Here is a 19,418-nt window from a genome sequence, read left to right as displayed (position 1 = left end):
GGTCTTAGTATTGTTACCCATTATGGGATATCTAATCAAAAAAAAAAAAAGGGGAAAGAAAAAAAAAAAAAAAAAAAAAGAGAGAAAGATAAAGAAAGAAAAAAGAAAGATAGAAGGAAAAAGACAGAAAGAGATAAAGAGACAGAAAAAAAAAGAAAGAGAGAAAGAAAGGAAAAAGATGAATAGAGAAAAAAAAAAGATGGAAATAAAAAAATATTTTTTATCTATCATGGTGCTGTCTTAGATTTGTTTACCACGAGGTTGGATACCAGTTTTGTGCCTTGCCCTTTGAGCTTGTTTCAGATCTGTATGTCTTTTTCTCCAGTTCCTCATCCACTTGCCTTGGCTGTCAATGCGTTGAGACAGGATTGGGACCAGTTTATACGTTTGTTTTCTCATCCCAGTTGTCATCTTTCCTGGATGATTTCGTTCATCCTTGCCACTCTGTGTCAGGTCTTTCTGATTGCACTTTCCTCCAGTGGAGTACGGGAGTCCTTACCACTTCCCAGTTCCAAACCGTTGGGGTGGGGGACCACCGAGGTATCCTCCTGAATGTGATAGTGATTTAAGATATGAAAAATAATGAATCCATTCAGTTAAGAGTAGGGCGGTGATGTTCTGCTGGTGTAGATGATGAAATGGCCTCCAATTTGATGATCTATATCTGAATGGGTCTATCCGAGGGGATGTTGTAGCTTTGGAGTGAACTATCATCCTACCCCCACATGGATGTCAGTTCCCAGTGGCTGGGTTTTGGATTCAGAGAAGGACCAATCAACAAACGTTCTCACACACGTATTACTGGTAACTGTGTTCCCTCACTCAGTTGGCCTTGTGGTCATTACTAACATGTTGTGGGTCACAGTGTATGAACATGTAGGTTGCTGCAGTTCTTCCTCTTGTGCTACCCTTCGAAGATTTCCATATACCGAGGATGATACTGTGCTGAGGGTGGTTCCTTTCTGATTGGTTTGGAGTGGGATATTTCACAATACAGGGACATCTTTATTATTTTGATCATCTGGATATCGGGTTCCTGGATTGGTCAAACATTTTATCACTTTGCTGTCATATGACCTGTTCACATATCGATGGATATGATATTTTCCTGTGGTCTGCTGAAATTGAGGTGAAGATAGTATGATCCTCTTTCCTACTCCCACCCAAATAGCTGGGTTTTCGATTGTAGTTAGGTGACTTTGTGGCAGTATGATCCTCTTTCCTACCCCTCCCCCCCCCCCATAGTTATAGTCCCAGTGACTGGGTTTTGGAGCAGTTGACTTGCCGTGTATGGCCCTTTACGCCCTGGCCACTCTACACCTAGGAGCACATTCTTTTTACTCTCACCCACACTATTATCATCTGTGGGATTGAGAATCAGATATCGGGTGGTTCGGATCCCTGTTCAACCATTGTTCTCTCCCTATTTCCATCCATGTCTACGTCACCTCTTTCCACATTGGGCATGGAGTATACCTGGTACAGAAGTGGTGCGGTCTCCCATATATGATCCTCTACTGCGAGGATCTCACCTTTTAGGGTGTTCTTCGGATGGTTTTGAAGGATGCTTCTTTCTTTCTTTCCACCTATTCAATTTAGGATTCTAGCTATTTATAGGAGTGGAGGTAATGTACCATATTGGAAGTTATAGTTTTCCTATACTGACAATGTATTTCTGGTAGGTACTTACCTCCTCTCACACTTCCCACCCTTCCTCCCCACTGAAAGCCAGTGCTTCTATTTTCTGCCAAAACTGAAAGTGATATTTTGGTAGAATCAAATAGAGGAAATCACATGCATCAGGAGAGTGTGTTACACTCCTGTTGGTGGAGGGTTGTTGCATCATGATTTACATGCAAGATGCAGTTTAACCACATTGATCATGGTGTATGCTAAGAAGGTTTGCATATAGAGGGCAGCACTGAACAAGAATAGCTATTTATGTGGGAGGAGTTAAGTACCTAGCAGAAATATATTTTCAATAAAGGAAAATTATAAGACCATTCACTGTGAATGAACACTCAGTTAGAGAGTTTTAACTTCTCTGAGTATATCATGGTTCTGTGAAAATCTAACTTGTCAATTAACCTATCAGAACCTTATCAAAAGCTTGTGGGAAGTCTAGATATGCATCATTAGAGTTGGGGATTAGTGGAGTTTGCTAATCAGTTGTTGATTCATTAATTGATTACATTTAACTAATTGATTATTCTCACATGAGACATAGTTAAAATAACTGAAAGTAGTAGTACTTGGAAACACTAATTTTGATTACTTGATTCTTTTTTGATTCTAACACTAACTGATTAAAGTGAAGAACCTTGAATTGATCGAAAATAATAATTATAATTCATAATTCCAATATTTCTATTACTTGGATAGAAATAAATATAAGTAATGCTCATAGGTAGTAGAGTTAATCACCCAACTCTTCACATCAACAAGGTGCTCTCACCTTTACAAGCAAAATACTTACCAAAAGAATTTCCAACACATTAAACATGAAAACCCCTTTGCAAACCTTGCTAAGAGTTTTTCATAAAATTATAATCTTTCCCAAGTGACCTCTGACAACTGATCAAGCTTATTGAGATGCAGTTTAGCTGGGTCTTCCCTCGACTCCTTATTTTCAAAAATACATTTCACATTGGCTTCATTTTAATAATCAGGAATTTTACCTGTGTTAAAGACTTCTTGTTACTTAGCCTTTTTATTTACTAAGAATAAATTTTATCAGGGCCAGAGATTTACTGAGAATACTAAGCTTGTTGAAAACATGATTTTTTTTGTAAAAGGTAATATGGATAAAAACTGTGTAGCTACCAAATCACATCAATACCACACGGTCTTTAGACAAAAACTGTGTAGCTACCAAATCACATCAATACCACACGATCTTTAGATAAAAACTGTGTAGCTACCAAATCACATCAATATCACACGATCTTTAGATAAAACTATGTAGCTACCAAATCACATCAATATCACACGGTCTTTAGATAAAAACTGTGTAGCTACCAAATCACATCAGTACCACACGATTTTTTAGTATCATCTAATAAAAGACTTTCCCCACCTATTAATGTTTTATCGATTGAAGTCTTAATCATACGAATTGTGTCAAAAAGACAAATGTAGTTTTTAAGAAACTATAAATAATTAAAAACCTTCAGAGGTTTATCACATAAGTTTTGTTAATGGAATAAACCCTTCCTTGTCTTTTCCTCTTAAGTAAAGTAATAGGTTATCATTTCACTTATATATATATTATAAATATATTTGGTGTCTGCAGAATCATTCTGTCAGCTGTTACACAAAGACAGGTTGAATTCTAATGGTGAATAAATAAAAAAGGAAAAGAAGTTTGTATGAAATAATGTTGCTTCTCTAGAATTCTTAAATGCTATAACCTGAGTGGGCTATAAAAAACCTCAGTGCTACATAAGCACTTTTTAAAAACTAAAAATGATCAATAAGGAGTTACAAAATTTTTATAATAAAAAATTGAAAAGGAAAACAGATAATGTACTGGGAATGATAAATGAAGTTACTTGTTTTTTTTTTACCATTTTAATAGTTTCATTATAGTATTTGACACATATGTTTACCTTAGTTTTATATTAGCACAATTGTATGATATGTTTGTTTTTTGAAAAGTGTAGTTAGAACTATAGCTTCACAAACACGCAAGCACAGGTATGGAGTATTGGTATGAAGATTTTTATAGTATTTTTATGATATAAAATGCTTTATAATAGGGGATAATGTATTACTCTGTTTTATACTGAATATTACAAGTTTTTTTAGTTCAAAGGGATGTACCTGAAAATTATTTTTGGCACTTTATATCTTGAGAATAAATAATTTTACAGTTGTAAAGTTGTTAAAGTACTAGTAAGTCGTACTTCAGTTTTATATTGTAGAGACCTTTGGGTAATGCTTTCTTATTAAATATTTAAGTTATTTAGAAGATATAATAATTTGTCATCATATGTAAAGGATGGTCAGTGAAACTGAACATTTATCAACTTAAACATTTTTGTCTGGGTTAATCCTTGTTATCATCCTTATTGTTTAATAACTGATTGTCAAATTGATATACAATGATATACTTTAGCAGTACTGCCACTTCATATAAAATAATGGTATGTCAGGTTTTGTAAGGCCAGATTCTTTACAGTAGGTGTGTGTGACTTGTTGGCAATAAATTTCTACAATAAACAAACAGCAACATAGTCCACTTGTTGTAAAAATAATATATTAAGAAGAAATCAAACATATATACAAATGTTTGTTACACTGTTGGCTACTAGAGTTGTATCCAGAGCTTTAAATATATGTTTCTTTTTTTTTGTCAAAGTCCATATAGGCTGGCTCAGTTACTTTAGAACACAATTGACAAGATGAATTATTCTTCTCTACTTTGTTAGTCTGTGATAATTTCTCTTTAAAAATCACCACAATGCACTCTTTATCACTAAGCTTCTGATCATGCAGTCTAGAACTTGCACTAAATAATGATTTTTAGATGCATACTTATTCTCTGACAGAGTCTATAATATTCCACACAATAATACTAAATATTCTGATGCAATAATACTCAATTAAACCAATGAGAAACTCAGAAAGTTCTAACAATATTATGCAATAAACAGTTGGTAATTCATAACAATTGAATTACACAATGTATGATTCATAGACAAACTTACCATAAAATATTGCTTCTAAAAATAACTAATTAGACACCTGCACTATATGAACTATCTAAATCATAAAGCTTGCATCAAACGTAAACTGAAACAGTTGTGTATATCTAACACTATACTTTTTTCATACTTTTGTATTTTTTGCACTTCGTGTCTTATTCTTGTCAAAGTTTTGTCCAATTATTTTTATCGCATAATTTTTAGCCTTGTATAAAATATTAAATGTAATGACACATTATTAGTAATAATATTATTCCAGTACAGGAATAGGTTGAGATGCATCAATAGACAATTCTCAATCAACTTCCTTAGGACAAGGTCTTCCAAAAGGTAATTTACCTTACAGCAGTTGTATATGTGATAAGTTGATAGGACTTTTCTACTTTATGTACTTCATTTTTTATTTTTTTTAAGATTCTTTGTAACGTTTTTGAAAACACAATGACAGTACTGTTTATGTGATTCAGTTTCTAATTTTTAACAAAATATTGTTAAGCATTGTGTAATCAAAACAGATAATGTTATGTAATTATGTCATTCTGTATCACAGTCACATTTTGTTGGCATTTTTGCTATTGAAATATTTCCAGAGAACATTCTGAATTTTTACCTTATCTGCAGGTCAAGATATGGCTGCATTGGCAATAGACACTCATTCTTTATCAGTAGAAGTTGGTGATGAAGGCTCTTTAGTAACACAATCCAGCCTCCAAGAAGTTCCGTTGGTGATTAATGAGGAGACATCCATTGAGGAAAAAACAAAGCTAGATGCTGTACATAATGATGATAATGTCAGTTCAAGTTTTATGTTTTCAGGCATTGGAAATAAAACATTTGAAAATAAGGAACTAAGTATCAATGGAATGGTAAGCAGTAGCCTTATGGATGAGTTACAAGCAGCAAAACTTGAACCTAACTGTCAGGTTCAAACGGAAAGCATATTGGCTGAATTAAAAGAAAGCATTATACTTGCTTATAATGGAAAATGGAAACTTGGAAAACGTGGAAGGCCACCAAAAATAATAAAAAACGAACTTGAAAAGAAAAGAAGATTGTTAAATGGTATTGATGCTCGACTAAATGCTGCAAAAGATTTACAGAAAAACACTATAGAACAAAATACAGCAATTCAAGAGAAAATTTCTGGAACTAAGTCACATAAAACTAAATATTCTCCTGAAAAAGGTAGTGTTATTCCTGAAAAAGAAAACCACATAAATGTAATTGAGTCTGATATGGCAAAAGAATCACCAGTTCCTTGTATTAATATCCATTTTGATGAAGAACACAATTCCACTATCAGGCTAGAGAGCTTTAGAGTGAACAGTGTGAATCTTAATAACCACTTGCTGTATCTAAAAGGTGAATCACCTGTGGCTACCCATAACTTCCAACTGTCAGAAAATTCATTTTTAAATACAAAGTTTAAGACCTTTGGTAAACAAAGTACTGAAGACTCATTGATTCAAAGTGGTAATACTCAGACAGCAACTAGTAGGTTAGAAGCTCAAACTCGTAGTAGATATGGTCGTTTGCACAAAAAAAGAGAACTCAGTCCTGACATGGAAGCAATCCCGTTAGTGAGAAAGCGAAGTGTTAAAACAGATTCTTCAAAATTGTGTCAGTCTGCTAAACATTCTTGTACAAGCACTATTTCAATGGAACATTCCAAAACCAAAGAAAGCTCATATGTGAATCATGTTAATAATAGACTTGCAGAAAATGATAATTCTGAAGTTCCATCCAGTTTAATCAAGAAAAAAAGTAGACTGTCAAATTTGCACCAGAACATCAAATTGGAAAAAAATAATACTTCCACCATATTATTGCCTCTATATCCTAATGATTGTTTGGACAACAGTGTTTTTAAACAACAAAACTTATTATTTACATTAGAAGATGAGAGGAAAATACCAGCCGAGTGGCTAGTTGGAGATCTTTTGTGGTCTAAGATATCTGGACACCCCTGGTGGCCATGCATGGTATCGTTTGACCCTATTCAAGGAACATACAGCAAAGTAATTCGTGGTAAGGATTATTTTTTGTTTACTGGTTTCATTTGTTGATAAGAAAAGAAATTGATTATATTCGTTTAAATTCAAAATTTTTGAAAATTACCATAAAAAAGGGCATTTTAATACATTCAAGTATGTAGGAATGCTTATGTCATTACAGTTACTGTAGCATATTGGTATAGGTAAAAAATACATTTCAGTTTATGAGAAATACCATATTCACAACTGTTATAAATGCCTGTCACATTATAAGATATACCATAACACATTCACCTAGATAAAAATTCTTGTAGGGCATAAACAGCATCTTAATGTTATAAATATCTGACCAAATTGTCACCAGAAACTGGAAATATACACTAATCAGAAGACTTTAGGTGACTGTTATCATTAGTAAAATCCACCAAAAAAAAAAAAAAATAGTTGTGATGATATAAAACTTATGATGAAACCTTTAATGGAACATTTGTTTCAACGTAAAAATGAATGGCTAACCTAGTTCTCCTTTCTGTTTGCTTTTCCTGTGTTCATTTTTGCTGAACTCAGTTTTACAGTTGTCAATGCATCTATTGTCATTAGAATTTTCAGTAAATTGGGTTTAATACTTAATGAACTATTTGGTCAAGTGACAGTTTCTAAGATTGTAAATCAGAAATATCAGATGTTGTAGTATACTGTGGTACTTTCCATTATATGGCTTTCACACAAAGTAGATATTTAGGGTCTGTTAACTGGAGGTTTGAAGGGTACCAAACTAAAGTGTATGACTGTTATCTCTCTGATCTCTAACTGGGTTCTTCAGGAAGAAAAAGTCAAGTCACAGAAGATGCACAATAATAATCTTTAATAATACAAAGTCACGACCACATTATAAAACAATAATAGTAAGTGTAACTGTGGTAGATGTGTTGAACTGGCTAGAAAGAGAAAGGAAGTGAAACCTTAGTGAGCTCTATCTCTGGCCAATTCAGTGTGTGTGCTTCCTCTGTAAGCAATGTAAAATCTAAGTTAAACCACATGTTAAGTTAAAATATAGCAAGTCTTGCACCATGAGTTAAAATACTAAAACTAAAACAATGCTAATGTTATAATAAAATGTCACAATAGCTCTAAAGAAAATTCAATTGACAAATCTTACCAAAATCTTAGTTCATTTCCATTATATAATCAACATCAAAAGTAAAGTTATAGTTCAAATCTAAGTTTAAAAATTGAGTAAAATCTTTCACAGCAAGGGGAGAACCTTGATATTATACTAGAAAATGCAGTAACAACTTTAGCTAGGTTTGCACCTGAAATGCTGTTATATGACCTTTGTTTATTTTGAATTGAGTGTATTGGGGAATTGCTGGACCAATAGCCAATTCTCTGATTGAAAAAAGTTTTCTATTTCTAATTGTTGTGACCTATTTTTCTTGCAAGAAACTTGGTTAATTGCCAATTAGCAATGAGGTCCTTGGACACAGCTTAAAAGAAGCAAAATTAAAATGTGTTTACAAGAATAACTTTCTTTGCTCAAACTGAATTGAAAGAAAAACAGAGAATTAAAAGATGGAGATATTAAATAAGCGAGTTGAAAAAACATGATACCATGCTGTACCACAATACTTAAACAATCATGTTAAAACTAATTATAAAGATGGATAAAGACATAATTTTATAACTTGAACAAAAATGGTAAACATTAAATTTAAAAAATCAGTAAACAAAAGCTGATTTTCAACACTACATTTCACAGAACAGTATCAAAGTAACCATCCATGTGATTGCTAATTGACTAGACTGACTAATCACTCAACTTGTACACCTCCTTTTAATGCATTCACTTATTTTTCTTTATTTCACCAGTGAATTTTAAGTTTTGAATAAGAATATATTAATTATTTTGGAAAAATGTATTGTTATTCTCCCAACAACTTGTTGTCATATGTTTCATTAACAAGGAGGCATTATTGTTCTGAAGTATAAGTAAATTTTCTCAAATGGGGAAAATATTTTGCAATATTTTTAATATATCTTAATAAGTTTATTTAGATACAACCTATTTTATTATTAGGTAAATGAATACAACTGTTGAATTATATTTTCATTGCCATTTTTGAGGCTTTAATTTATATTCTTTTTCATTAATTTTAATTTCTTCTTCCTTGTTGTTTTTCATTCTGTCAGTAAACAGCTGATGCCGATTGTGCCTCCACTTACAGAATAGCTTTTCTAACTTGTACAGCCCTCTATATGTGCAAATGTTTTCTCACCACTAGCCTTGATATTCCCACTTACCCTCATGTCTTTTCACATGAAGCAGCTGCTTGATAGCTTGCAAGAATCCTCCACCAATAATAGTGCAACACATCTACCAGTACAGTTGACTCCCTCTATGCAGATTAGTCAAGAATCACTTCTTGATTGGCAATCATGGTGTTAATATGTGTTTTTTTCTTGTGCATTACATTACGGAATTCTTACTCAGTTCATTGTTTTTTATGGGAGCCTAGTTTTTACTTACATTTGCTACATTTGTGTTTTGAAATTTTAGTTTGTACATGGTAGCATTATGTGTCGTTTATTTCAATGCGTAATTCTTTGGAGCTCTCCATTTGGACTTTTCACTTTGGACCTTCCACTTTTAGTTGAAATGCATTCAGATTATCACGTTACTATTGCTGCCACTGCTGTATTTACTACAGTTAACCTTACTAAAAAAATATATAAAAATTCATATACTGTGGCTTTGGGTTCTCAATTGTCAGTGGGAGATGTTACGAACTTGGTTTATCGAGAGTTGGCTACCTTCATGAGGGCTCTTGAGTTGCCTGCAAATTCTTTTCTCATGCCTTGTTCAGAGGTACCTGAACACAAGGATGTGAATTCTGACAGCCTATTTCCTCCCCTTCCTGTGCCACTTGATTATATTTAGCTCCAGTGGCATCACCCAGGCCTCCTCCTCCTTTCCAGGTATGTTACATTTTGTCTGTCTTTTCCTACCATTTTGAGTGAGACACCTTTGAGTCAATATTGTTCTTTCCCCCTTACAGGATATTGGGGTCCGTGCCTAGAGGTTTTTGAACCAATAATGTTTGGGGCCAAGTATGCCTTGACCCCCACATTATATGACTTTACATAAGTCTGCGTGTCCTTTTTTTAGACTCCCAGTAGTTGGATACTCTTTTGCCTCTGTGGGGTTCAGGTCCAAATACCTCTTTCCCACCTCTGTTTTTTCCTGTATCAACATTCTGTTATCTTCCCTTCTTCATTCCCTTTCCTCATTGGTTCCCATCTGTCTCAACTTCCTTTTGAACCTGTTCCTGTGTCCCATTCCCTTCCTTCCTCTCCTTTACCAGTGCCTGCTACATGGGTCTCTGGGATTACTTGCCAGTTTCTTCACTGATGTCTTTGGCAATTCCGTTGGCTGTGTAGGTGTGGTGGGAGCCAGGCTTTTTTGCTTTGCCACTGTTTGGGATTCCTTTACCATAGACCCATGGGTTCTAAGGATTCTTTCTGTAGAGCTTGTTCTTCATTTCAGTTCCTCTCCTCTTTGTCCTCTCATCCCATATCCTTTCCTCCTTCCTCTGGATCCCCTTTCCAGCCATCATCTTTCTGATGTGGTTCTAGATCTTCTTCACAAGGGTGCTATAGAACAGGAGGATCTTTCACAGCCTTTTTTTCTTGTTTGTTCAAAGCTCCACAAGATTGGGAACTGGTTCTCTGTCATTCATCTCTCTTCTTGAACTGCTTTCTAGACTTTCCTTGATTCACCGTGGAGTCCTACCTATCTCTTCGATGGGCTTTCCTTTCTGGTACTTATTCGGTGAAGTTTGATATTTTGGATGCTTACCTCAACATTCCCATCTCCCCAGCATCCTGGCATTTTCTTCACTCAGCAAAGGGGGCACTCAGTCAAGGTCTCTTTGTTTCCACATATTGGACCCCCTATATTGGTTTCACAGCCATCACATTCGATTGTTGGTATGTCATATACCGGTTTCCTGAATCTGGTTGCAGGTTGTTTATCACATAGTGGTATCTTGACCAACAGGTGTTTGGCTGGTTGTGTTCCTAGTGGGATATTCTGGAACTGGTGCATTTGTCATCCACCTGAATTCCAAGCTACCCTTGTTTTGGTCCTCGTTTCTACATTCTTTGGCTGTAGCTGTCAATGCCTTCATTCAGGATTGGGAGGGCTGTTCCCTCTATGCCTATCCACCCATCCATTTTCTTCCTTATGTCCCTTCAGTCATTCAAACCACTCTGTGTAACGTTCTCTTGGTAGCACCATTGTGGCCGTCACTGCTGTGGCTTCCATTTCTGTGCCTGCTCCTTCTGACACCTCTTCCTCTACCCACCCCCCCTAAGACAACCTCAGTTGGACATGCTACATTCTTCCCTTCCAATGCTCTGTCTTCACTTTTAGTTTTTGTCTGGTCTCTTGCCAAATGGGCTGGATTGTCCATTCCTTTCACCCTTCGTCCATGTCAGTTTACTAATGTAAGTGGTATATATACCAATGTTGATCTTCTCATCATGGTTTTTCCTCCATCTCGTCTTACTTTCCTGCACCTGACTTCCTTACTTACCTGGCTTTTTGACAAGGGGCTTATGATATCCACCTTCACTGGTGATCGTGTGGCCTGGTCAGCCACTTTCCATTTCACAAGATTTCACCATGTCTTCACTTCTCTGGTTCTCACGCTATTGTTTTTGTTCCTTTCACCTTTGCTGTACATGTCCTACTGCCCTCCCTGTATGGAAACTCACTGTTGTCATCCATGCCTTTACACTTCCTCCCTTTCAACTCATGTCATCCTGTTCCCTGTATCATCTCTCTTTACAGATTTTTTTCCACCTCCTTTGGGCATGTGGACATCAATATTCCAGTTTGTTTAGTAGTACCATTCTCTTTCTCATGATGTTTCTCCTGTTATCCTTACGGCTTGGATTTGCCTGGCTTATTCTTCCCTGTGTGTCGATGATGGTCTTCTGTTTAAAGTCTCTTTCTATCCAATCCGTTACCTTAACATGTCCCTGGCTGCCTGATTCTGTCATCAATTAGAGGATATAGTTCATGCTGGAATGTGGACCACTCAACATGTATTTATTTTACATTTTCTTCATTGTATGACCATTTCCTGCTCTACAGGTTACAGTCTAGCTCCACAATTTCTCTATGAGTGGGTAGATGTTTGTTTTCTTTTTTACAGGAACATTTCTCATATATACAGATCCTACTCTATGGTGAGTGTTGCCTGAACAGGTATACTTGGTCTTAAACCCTCCCTGTACGACCATTCAGGTCAATAATGCCCACTATAGAGATGGGGTGTTATGCAAGACCACTTGTAGGTTTTTCCTTGTGGTGTTGTGTGTCATAAATATGTTTGACTCAGATTGTATGTTCATGGACTAACATGAGTAAAGCACTCCCTCATTTGACTGAATCAGGAAAGGTCTGCTTTTCAAAATAGGGTTTCATGGTCACTCATTGCACTGTCTCCAGTACTGTGTTCCTCTGGACTCTTCAACGCAATATTTCACCCTCTCTTCTAGTGGAGTTTGGGAGTCCTTACCACTTACCAGTTCCTAGCCACTGGGGTGGTGGACCATGGAGGCTTGTCCTCCTGAGTGTACATGATAACACTTAGTTGAGAGTAGAGCGATGGCATTCTGCTGGTGTAGATGGTGTGATGCCCTTCCTACCGCAGACCTGATATATAATTCCAGATGCGTACAGCTGAGGTATCCTTCTTCCTACCATCTACTGGATGTCAGTTCCTGATGGATCTGGTGTTGGTTGTGTTGGAGGTGCACACCTGCAGAAGAAATTTCTTAGTATGGAAGTTCTACTTCCCTGCTGGTACCCATTTTTGAGGTGAAAAGTAGAGGACACTCTTCCTACCATGGAACTGATCTACAACTCCAGATGCCATCAGGCGTTGGTTGAGAACGAACTCCCCTTTATGGTCTATTGTGCCCTAGCCCATCTACACCGAGGGGGTCCCATTATTTATGTAACTTTTATGGGGTCCCTCCTTTTAGTGACACATTACGAACAGGCAAAGAGTATGCCTGGCTCAGAAATAGTGCAATCTCCCATAGGTGTCTTGTTTTTAGTTCCTTCTCACATCCCATTGTTTTCCTTTAGGTGCTTCCTGAAGGGGGATTATCTCACTGGCACTCCACCTATTCAATGTGGGATTCTAGCTTTTTGTGAGGGGAGGAGGTAAGATATTGTATTGGAAGTTAACATTTTCTTAAACTGAAAATGTATTTCTGATAGATACTTACCTCCTCTCACATTTCCCACCCATTCTCCCCACTTCCAGTGTGGTTTGGTGTGATCTAACCAATCTCGGAGTGCTTAAAAGTGCTTAAAATTAGAGAGGGTGCTAGTTATTATAGGAGGTAGTGTTACACTTCTATTGGTGGTGGGTTGCTGCATAATCATTTGCATGTTAGTATGCAAAGATAAGTGGAAGTATCAAAGCTAGTGGCAAGCAAAAATTTGCACCAATAGAGGGCAGTATAAGACAAGAAAGCTTTTTGTGAGTGGAGGTATTTATTGGAGACACATTTTCAATATAAGAAAATGTTAACTTCTGATGTTTTGGCCTTAGGCCCTCTTCAGATTGAAATGTCATGAGATAAATTTATTTACTACAAGTATAGAAAGCATTTTTATTCATTTAACTGAGAAATTAACATGTTTATTTACTTAAATAAATTCAACTTTTAAAAGAGGATTTTCTTTTATTAGTGATACAAGTGCTTTGTTTGAGTTTTGCACAAGGCTGCCTGAGGGCTATCTGCACCAGCTGTTTTTAACTTTGAAATGATAGGCTAGAGAGAAAACAACTAGTTAATACCACCCACTGCCAAGTCGTAGGATACTCTAATCAAATAGTGGAATTTGATTGTCACCCTTATAATGGCCTCAAAGTGAGGAACACAATTTCTTTTGTGTTTTGGCAACAGGACACAAACCATGGATCCTTGGATCTACAGTCCAGAACACTAACCACTAGGCCACACCTGGCCCAAACCAAATTATTTTTTTGGTGTATTTATGTAAGTGATAGATTGAGACAGTTGCTCTTAATTTTTTTTTTGTAAAAATAGTCATGATGTCATTTATAATTTATTATGGGTTATCTGAAATAATGATGAGAGTAGAACCTATAAAAGGTTACCAAAGTTGTGCTGGTTGATAATGATTCTCTCATATGAAGTACATTTTTTATGCATTTTTCTCTGTAGTGATACTTATGCATCATTCTTGGATGAACAAATAAATATTCTAGATGTTTTTAATAACAAATATTGAGTAAAATTTTACAAATTAACCAAAAAAAAGGTATAATAAACTGAACATTTGCTGTTTGTTGCAGATTTTTGAATATTCTGGAAAACTTCATATTCTTTTACTTCACTTAATTAATTATAATTATAATTTACTATATAAAAAGAACATTTCTTATATAAATGACATATGTTCTAATATAGAGATATAACCAGAATGCCCTTAAAATTGTACTATCAGAACTTTTCCATTAACTTGTTTACAATATTGTACAACGTTTTTGCACCGAGTGTGTGTATGTATGTAATTAGAAGGCAATCATATTTTGAGGCTAATGGTACATGCCAGCTTGTGTTCTTGAGTTAGTTAATATTATCACTAAACCAAATTTACTCCATAACTAGTGTTTGTAAAAAATTAAATTAACCCAGAGTAATTAATAGGATCTGATCTCAGACTACAAGTTTACGTAATGAGTGTGGGGGCTTATAATGCTCAAAATCAGGTTTCAGTACCCATAGTGGGTAGAATACAAATAGCTTTGCACTTACCAACAAAAAATTGTTCTATTTTTTCTTTAATTATTTAATAATCTTTTCTTTTACAGACTATCTTAATTTGTTTATGTAAATTGAACATTAGTGATAGAAAAAGACAAAAATTATTTCTGTTATGCATGTCTTTTAAGTTTGATATATTTTTTTTAAAACCTAAGTAATATTACTTAATAATTGTTCTTGGTTGTATTTATGTTTTATAGAATAGTACAATATATTTTTTATTACTCCATTAATAGAGCTGAGTGATTTAGTAGATTAATCAATATAATCAATTACCTATGAGCAGCAGTTATGTCAATTAGTGCCATGTAATTAATTGATTATTGAAATGACTAAGAATTAGCTTTTTCATGAAAATAATCAAATAATTGAAATTAATTGTTCAATTTATTTATCTTTTTTTATTATTCCAGCAATCATTTAATTGAATTACGATTAAATTGATCATCACAAAAGTAATCAACTAATCAAAATTGGGATTTCTGATTATTAGTGTTTTTGATTATTTCAACTATTCAAGAAATCAAAATATTGCCATTATATTTGTTTGTTGTTAAGCACAGAGCTACATAATATGGGGATGGGGTGTCTTCTTGTTTGAGGCTCTTGGATTTTGTTCCCACTGCCACTAAACTTGTTTGCCATGTCTTTGTTATTGCAAAGCCACTAAGGCTGTATGCCACTGTAATTAATTTTTAACTGCTGATTAGAGAGAAGGCAACTGGCTGGCAGCACACACCACCAACTCGCTGGTATACAAGTGTTAGATAAAGTGTAAATTTACAATTTTTATTACATTGTTTCATGTTTCTAGTTTATAATTGTGTAACTGCATTTTTAATGTTGTATAAGCAGGTGTGGATCTAGGGTGGTTTTGAACCCATCTTTTTTTTTTTTTTTTCAGAAATCAATAATGTTTTTTTTTCATATTGTATAAGGTGTTGATATAAGGGAATGGTCCAGGGGGACATGGATCTCCTCCCATTTCTTTCAGAAATTAATGATTGTATTATCTAATTTTTTACAAAAATAAGTATTAGATGGCAGTGTTTTTATTTGATTGAGCAATTAATTATTATAAAAGTTTTTGAGATTTTCTGAAATAAACACAGCTGGATTGGTTGTATAACAATTCAGTTAATACCTTCATTATGGGCATCTTTTTCTGTGCATCCCTTGAGGTTTCAGTGAGTTGCATTTAAAATTTAATTAAACTACTTTCTTATCATTGTTTACAAATAAATTTGGCATACAAATGTAGATAATAATCCAAATTTTAATATCATATAAGTCTTAAGTTCTTCATTTTATAAGACTATTTAAAAAAATCCTGAATTTTCCCTAGTATGAGAACTGTAACATTTGCTCTATAGGTATCCCCTCTTCTCTAATTTATTTACCACTCTTTTGAAAAGTGCAACATTTAATGTAAATTACTCATTACATTGTTTTCATCACTCAGGCAAAGCATAATTTTTTATAGCTTTTAATCTTATTTGATTACAGAGCCATAAAATAGAAAACCTGTCACATCTTCTCTCTGATGTTTAATACTATATTATTTATAACCCATAGAAAGCAAAGGTTTTAATCTATCAAATGATGTATTTACTACATTGTTTTCTATAGAGAGAATTGTCTATTTTACTTCCAGTTCAAACTTTATCCCTACAGAAAACACTTTGATGAGTTTAGCTGAATTTTTACTGGTGGTTGTCATAGTTAGAAAACTAGAAAAATTGTGATAGTTATGGACATTGTCTGCTTTTTACATGTTATTATTCTGTGTTCTTTGGTTCAGTAGTACCATTAGTATTAAAAAGTAGGAATGAGTTTCACTAACAGTTGACAGGAAAAAAAAAAGAAGACTTTGATAAGTACTTTATTTATCATTTTTCATTCTTTTTGTATTCTTTATTTATTATTATAAAAGGAACTAAAATGTAAAAAATTAGAAACTTTGTAGGTTAGATTAGGTAAAATAAAAAATGGTAAAATTTTTATTAAGTATGCTTGCGAGCAGCTCAGCTAGCAAGTGGTGTAATTTGATAGGGTAATGTGAGCTCCAAGTTTGTGAAGTGATATACAGATTTTATGGCAGGAATAGAAGTTTAGACAGTTCAAAGGGCAATAAAAAATAATATAATTTAAGTATAAACAGATGTATACTGTTATGAGATTTAAGCTATTTAGGATAAACAGATGTAGTTTCATATTAGTTTTAAGTCATTTTAGAAAGAAAAAAGGTGATTTAGATTTAATTGGAATTTTTATTTTTAGTGGTAGAGAAAATAACAGATGAAATATAAAGTCTTACTGAAATAAAAGATTTGAAATTTATTTAGAAGGTTTTATAGATTACATAAATGAAATTTGAGATTTTTCAAATAAATAAAAGTATTTTTAATCTTAACATGAAAATTACTTTACACTCAGAGTAGTCAACACTTTAACTCAATATATTCATGGAGAATCTTAAGTGAAAATATGTTATCAAAAATTCAGAATTTTTATTTACAAATGACTTGATGATTACTGAAAGCTTGCAAAATTTGGTGAAGATACACAAAAAAATATTAGAAGTTATAGTATGGAAACTATAAAAGGAGAGTTAATACCTCAGCCATAACTGATTGCTTCAAAGATAATACAATTTGAATGTCAGTTAAATGTTGCTATGGTAAAATTTGCACCTTGGCATTTTTCAGACACTAATAATGTGTCTAGACTTTACAGATATGTTTTCACCAAAATTAGTATTGTTTAGGACACTTGCAGTTCTTGTAACATAGACATGTTACTGAATTGATTTTTGATTGTTCAAAAATGAGAGTTTTTCCGAGAAAGATGTTTTTAGTATTGTTGATGTCTAAAATATGTGATAATGCAGGTTGTATGACTGTTTAAGTTACAACTTTATAAAACTTTCAAAACAGGCATCCTGTTTACCTGTGTTATAATTATTTGTCTAACTATGATTATAAATAATTATAACTATTTAATCTGAACTAAAAATTCGAATTGTTTATTTTTAATTGTTTTTATTTTCATATCAGTCGCATTAACATTAATATAAATAACGATATAATCTTCATTGTAGAAATGAAACATTACTGTAGCTAGTGTGGAGAAGTTAAACGTTATTATTTCTTAGCATATTAGTTCTGTATCATCTGAATACACTGTAATTTTATTTTTATCTTTTTCCCTAATGGTTTTCAAACTTTCTCATACAGTTATAACTATCAAAAATTTTATTTTACAAAATATATTGATGTTATTTTAATTATCATTTGTTTGACTTCAAATTTGGGCTACTTGAAGAATGCCCAAAAAGTACTAGATTTTTACTTTGACTAAATACATGTTTACGTAATAAATAAGAGACTGTTCATTTCTCTTGGTTGGAGAGGATGTGTACTAATCAATTAAAGTAACAGAAGATTGAGTCCATCTGTTAGTTGATTAGCAAATACCCCTAATTGCCCAGCCCTAATATTAAATAATGTGATATAGAAATCACACATGCATTTAGTCAATCAAGAGTTTGTGTTATTCAGAATGTTCAACATCTTTGATTTACAGTTAGATGGGGAGAAGAACTAAATGTTCTTAGCATTTTATGTACTTGAAGTATCACAAGTTATCAAAATATTTTTACACCTGATTTAGACACATGGTTGTGTGATTTTTATATATTTTTTTCACAATATTTCATGCAAAACATGTTATAGGTTTCACCTATGTCAATTCTAAGAACTCATGAGTGAAAGCAGAGACTAGTATGTAATAATGAAATGCCAACCACACAGTGGTTGGAAAAATAAACTGACTGCTATGAACATAGCCACCTCACTAAAGTAAGTAGAACAAAATGTGAAATTAATTTGTCTTTTAATCTTAACCTAATGCTGTAAGCAGAGTCTTGACTGAACTATTTAAAATGTATTTAAATGATAAAGAGCTTAAAAGTTTCCTATATTTCCTAAAAGACAATTATCATTGCACCTTCCCAAGGATGTGAGCTTATCTTGTGATTGATGAAGCATCTGTTTTATATATATCAAGAGATTTCTTTCACCTTGTACATGTGATAAACACATTGCACTGTGGTTAGAGAGGTTTTAATTGCTTAAATTTTAGCATCCATTGTTCATTTTACTGAGTTAGTTTGTAACCTATGTACCCATGCATGCATGTTTTTGATGGTTTTGATCTTTCTAAAACTAAAGATTTGAAATGATCCACCTGCCATTGAGATTTTGTGCATGACACTAGCCTTTAACTCTCTTCCACCTAAATCCTGTTTTAACATGAACTGAACTAGTACATGATGTAATTGTCATGCAGCAGTAGCCCTCCATTAACAAGAGAGTGATACATCCTCTATGCACAGTAGAATTCCTATAAAAACTTGCACTTGGAATCAACTTCATTCATAAACTAAGCACTACTGTTAACAGATGTGTTTAACCCTCTCACTACAGACATGTTAAATGGCACATCATGATGTTTTCGAGCTATTTTCAAAATTTAATTAAAAAACTTTATTATCAATGTATGTCAATAAAATTGGCATCAATATGTGGTTTATAATTCAGATTTTAATATGATATGTTTTTTAATTTCATAATTGGAAAGAAGTATTAAAAACAAAATGCTAATTATACTTTTTTTGTGTATCACATTGCCTGTACTTGTGTCTTATTGATCAGTTTATAATTGTATTATGCCTACCGTATAATGTCTATGGTGGAAAATTAGAAGCTTAACTTTCAGACATTGACAAGCTAGAATATAAGATAAGAACCTCCCACCTTTTTGATTTGCTGAGATATCAATA

At 33.6% G+C, this 19,418-nt stretch overlaps 1 protein-coding gene across 1 annotated transcript in view; it reads left to right on the top strand.

Annotated features, from left to right (window-relative positions):
• The window catches only part of LOC106460527 (histone-lysine N-methyltransferase NSD2-like), a 157,644-nt gene that overhangs the window by 13,073 nt on the left and 125,153 nt on the right, over positions 1-19,418 (top strand). Inside the window, 1 exon segment of the mRNA XM_022387273.1 lies at positions 5,328-6,734. Within this exon segment, the coding sequence (XP_022242981.1) occupies positions 5,336-6,734 (1,399 nt within the window). The 5' untranslated portion in view covers positions 5,328-5,335.

The sequence above is a fragment of the Limulus polyphemus genome, unplaced genomic scaffold, assembly GCF_000517525.1.
Source record: "Limulus polyphemus unplaced genomic scaffold, Limulus_polyphemus-2.1.2 Scaffold787, whole genome shotgun sequence".
In the NCBI taxonomy this organism is placed as follows: domain Eukaryota; kingdom Metazoa; phylum Arthropoda; class Merostomata; order Xiphosura; family Limulidae; genus Limulus; species Limulus polyphemus.
This window is presented reverse-complemented; position numbering and strand designations above follow the sequence as displayed.